Here is a 4597-nt window from a genome sequence, read left to right as displayed (position 1 = left end):
TGAGTTTGGGTACCCCACGTAAGTGACCCCACCAGCCTAGGAGTGAGTTTGGGTACCCCACGTAAGTGACCCCACCAGCCTAGGAGTGAGTTTGGATGCCCCACATGAGTTTGGTCTAGAAGGAGGCCAGTGTGAGACCAGACCAAAGCCAACAAGAACCGGTGGTGTGGCACACAAGGGAGGCAGACCGGGCTCCTGACAGCCGGGCTGTGGAGGGCTGAATAAAAGCCACGGTGACCCACGCCCCCCAGGTTCCCAGGCAGAACTGAACCTGCAGCAGGAGCCCGGGGTGGAGGGAGCAGTGTCTGGTGTTGCACCTGGAGGAAGGCTGGAGACATTGTTTCCATGGAGCACAGGCCTGCCCCCGCTCAGCGGCGCTTCCCTGTCATCAAGCCACGTGCCCGCTGAGGGCCACCACGGGTGCACAGGGCCCCGGGGAGGGCGTCCTCAGGACAGGCAGTGGCTGGGGAGGGCAAGGCAGGCCCAGGGCCTGAGCACCCCCAAGGTCCCTGCTCAGGAGTGCGGCTCTCCCAGGCCTGATGGCAGATGCCAGAAGTTGGACACGACCTTCACCAAGGGTGCTGTGAATGGGCAGTTCAGCAACCCAGGTGAGGGCGGGGTGCAGGTGGCAGAGGGGGAGCAGGGAGGGAAGGGCACGTACCACACTCTGCCAGTTGACAACTGGGCTGGGACTGCTTGGGCGGGGCTTCTGAGGGGCTGGGGCTCAGCGAGTCTCATGCCCCCAGCCATGGCCCAGACGGACATCCGCGTGGCCTCCACGGACTACGAACACTTCGCTGTGATGTACTTCCAGACCCAGAAGGCAGACGTGACGAACACCTGGCTGCAGCTTTATGGTGCGCAAGCCGTTCCGGCCACCAGGCACAGGCCTCTTCCCCCAACTGTGCCTGGGCCTGGTCTGGAGGGGGTCCTGCACCCCCAGACAGTCTGCTCCCTGCAGGGGAGGGCAGTGTCTCCCAGGCGTTCCCGGAGCAGGAGTGGCTGTGGGCCTCGCTCAGCCCCGTCCCCTGTGCTCACCCGCCTCCTTGCCCCCAGCCCGCACTCCGGAGCTGTTTCCCGAAGGTGCGCAGAAGATGCAGCAGCTGGCCCCTCAGTTGGGCCTGAGCCCCAGCCAGGGCGCCCTGCTGCCCAAGTCCGGTAAGTGCTGCCCCCTCCCCAGCGCAGGGCTGCAGGTCTGACAGGGACCTGAGGGTCACTCTGCTGGCCAGGGGCCACCGCAGGCTGTCTGGACCAAGGGGGGGCAAAGAGGATGCCCAGGCCGTTACGCCAGGGAGGGCATCACCTGCTGGGAGGCTGGAGGGACGGGAAGGGATAGAGATGGTGCCTGAGGCCCTCTCTCCACAGAGGAGTGTGCGGGAGCGCTGGCCTAGGTGAGTGTATCAGGCTGGGGGGGGGGAGGCCCCTCCCTGCCTGCTGGGGGGAGGGGAGAGCCGCTGAAAGGGCGTGGCGCACTGGGTGGGGCTGGGTGATGGGTGGTGAGGCTTTGCTTGTGAGTGGGGCTTGCTCTTGTGGGCGCGGCCTCGGTGGTGGGTGTGGCCTGCGGTAAGGAGGCGTGGCCTCGCTCCACGGCCCGTGTCTTGCAGCGCTGATCAGCCCAGGGAGCCCGTCGAGTGCCGCCTTCCCCAGAGAACACCCCATTTCCACCCCAAGCACAATAAAAGGTCTGCGAAAGCCAGCGGCCGTGTGTGTTTCTTCCAGGGAGCGAAGAGAGTGGGTGACGGGGCCGCCTCCGGGATGGGCCGAGCCGCGGGCTCGCAGGGGCTGGGCCCCACGGCCTGGTTCCCACACGGTCGAGGCAGGCGTTGGGCCTGCAGGGGCTGAGCGCCTCCCCCCAAGAGTGGAGGGACGCCGACTGGAGGGGAACAGATAAAACAAACGAGTGTGATTGATTAAAAAACAAAAACTTGGGGCGCGCGTGGCCTGGGTGGTAGAACGCTTGGCCCCGAGTTCAAATCCTCGTACCTCGTACATAAACAAGGGAATCATCCGTTCTGACAGGCTGTTTGCTCGGTCGGGCCCCGCTGAGCAGTCGGGGATGATGTGTCCCCCTCCTGCTCCCCCGCAGCCCCTCCATGGCCCCGACACCACTGGCCCCAGCCAGACTGCAGACACCACCGACCGCGGCCCCGTGGGGGGGGGGGCACGGCCCAGAGAGCCGCGGTAACTGAGCCACCCCCGCTCCCATCCTGGGCAGGGCAGGCTCTGCTGAAAGAAGCCGCCGGAGCCTCCGCTGTCACCCTAGCCCATCTGTCTTCCACTCGGTTTCCACTGGGCCAGGAAAGGAAGCCAGAGAAGGAGCCTCCAAGGGCAGCAGCAGGAGTTTAAGGCAGAGAGGCCAAGAGGATGGACTTCCTTCAGACTGGCCTGGCACTCAGCCTCCAAGGCTCTGTTCCATGACTCGGATCTGACCGGGAAGATCCCGCTTCAGGGGTGGACAGACCCCAGGCCGTCTCTTGCCCCACCCCTGTTCAGCCCAGGACTTCCCACGTCCTGCACCACCACCGCCAGCCACGCGGAGGCAGTCCTCTGCCAGTTCTCCATCCAGACTCCCAGAGATGGCCTTAAAGTCAGATGTTTTCCCTTCTGCTCAGAATCACCCCTTGTGGGTCTCAACTCACCAAGACCCAAGTTCGGGCTTTCGGCTGGCCTGATGAGTGCACCTGCAGCCCCAGCACTGACTGTGGCCTTTACACATGAAAAGCAGACACTTTAGCCTCCCAGGCTCCCTGTCGTTCATTCAGTCACATCCATCTGTCTGTCTGTCTATCTATCTATCCATCCATCCTCTGTTTATTTAGACTGAGGAGTGAACCCAAGGTGTAAATGTCATGACCCCAGCCTGTATTTTACTGTTGACCTAGAGTCTTCCTGGGCTGGCCTGGAAATCAAGATCCTCAAGCCTTGAGCTCTCAGGTAGCTGGAATTACAGACAGGCATCTCCTTACCTGGATTGTTTTATTTGCATACCAAGACTTGAATTCAAGGCCACTCTCCCTTAGCTTTTTCACTCAAGGCTGGTGCTCTGTCGATTGAACCACACTTGCACTTCTGGCTTTTTGCTTGTTAATTGGAAAGTGTCTGGAACGTTTTTCTGTCTAGCCAGAACTCTGATCCTCAGATCTCAGCTTCCTGAGTAGCTGGGATGACAGGCGTGAGGTGCCAGCACCTGACATATACTACTATGTTAAGAAATCAGGGCCTTACTATGCTGCTCAGGCTGGTCTCAAACTTCCGGATTTAAGCAATGCTCTGGCTTCAGCCTCCTGAGTGGCTGGAACAACAGGCGCTTGCTGTGTTGCCCAGCTCACAATATTTATTGGGTAGTTGCATGCCAGACTGTTTAAATACTAGAGTTACAGATGGGCTCTGAGAATAAAACAGGAATCCCCGCTGTCCGTAGCCTCATGCGTGATCAGCATGAAAAACTCCTGATTTTAAAAAAAATTTTTAATTACCCCAGAACTTAGCTGCCTAGAACAACTACTGTGTTATCTCTTAAGTTTCTGAAGGTCCAGGGGCTGGGCCCGCTAGCAAAGGGGCTTCAGGGGCCTGTGATCTCCTGGAAAGTTCCGCAGGGGTCTGCCCCCAAGCTCCTTCCCTCACCTCAGAGGCTTGGTGCTTAGATAGTCTGAGGTCTTCCTGGGCTGTTCTGTGTCGTGGTGAGCAATTCAAGAGGATTTGCTTGGGCTAGAAACAAGTCATTAGGTACAGCTAAGGAGAGGGGCATCACAGAAGAGTACAGAACAGGTCACCAGACAGATTGCTGCCTCCACTGAGCTAAAAGGTACTTTGGACAGTGACAAGCGGGGAGAATAAGTAATAAAACGGAAAAGAGGAGCAGGGAGTTTGGCAGAGTAGAACTATTCTGTGTGGTGACCAGAGAAGGCCTCTCTGAGGTGTTTTCTGTTCTTTTTTTGTTTTGGTAGTAGGGCTTGAACTCAGTCTTGAGCTCTCATTTGGTTTTCTGACTCAGTTTATGCTCTACCACTAGAGCCAAGCCTCCAGTCTGAGAACACGTTTGAGTCAGGAATGGATGGAAAAGAATGTGTGGGTCTGGGGACAGAACAGCCTGTGGGAAGGCTCCGAGAGGAGGCTCAGCAGTGTGCCAGGGGGACGGCGCGGGCGGGGTTGGCTGGGGCACATCAGGATGTGAGCGGGTTACGAGCTCACTGCCTGCTCCTGGGGCCCCCTGGCTGGTGGGGCCCCCTGGCTGGTAGTGCCCTGGCTGGTGGGGTCCCCTGGCTGGTGGGGCCCCCTGGCTGGTAGTGCCCTGGCTGGTGGGGCCCCCTGGCTGGTGGGGCCCCCTGGCTGGTGGGGTCCCCTGGTTCCTGGGGTCCCCTGGCTGGTAGTGCCCTGGCTGGTGGGGCCTCCTGGCTGGTGGGGTCCCCTGGTTCCTGGGGCCCCCTGGCTGGTGGGGTCCCCTGGCTGACAGTGCCCTGGCTGGTGGGGCCCCCTGGCTGGTGGGGTCCCCTGGCTGGCAGTGCCCTGGCTGGTGGGGCCCCCTGGCTGGTGGGGTCCCCTGGCTGGTAGTGCCCTGGCTGGTGGGGTCCCCTGGCTGGTGGGGCCCCCTGGCTGG

General features: G+C 60.6%; 1 protein-coding gene across 1 annotated transcript in view; it reads left to right on the top strand.

Moving 5' to 3' along the window:
• The window catches only part of Lcnl1 (lipocalin-like 1), an 11826-nt gene extending 10435 nt beyond the window's left edge, over positions 1-1391 (top strand). Inside the window, exons 2-5 of the mRNA XM_013029346.1 lie at positions 252-608; positions 747-857; positions 1057-1158; positions 1366-1391. Of these exons, the coding sequence (XP_012884800.1) occupies positions 252-608; positions 747-857; positions 1057-1158; positions 1366-1391 (596 nt within the window). The remainder of the gene's footprint in view (positions 1-251; positions 609-746; positions 858-1056; positions 1159-1365) is intronic.
• Positions 1392-4597: the final 3206 nt, after the last annotated feature.

Source organism: Dipodomys ordii, unplaced genomic scaffold (assembly GCF_000151885.1).
Source record: "Dipodomys ordii isolate 6190 unplaced genomic scaffold, Dord_2.0 Scaffold118, whole genome shotgun sequence".
In the NCBI taxonomy this organism is placed as follows: Eukaryota; Metazoa; Chordata; class Mammalia; order Rodentia; family Heteromyidae; genus Dipodomys; species Dipodomys ordii.
Note: the sequence above shows the minus strand (reverse complement) of the source record. Positions and strands in the feature narration are given on the sequence as shown.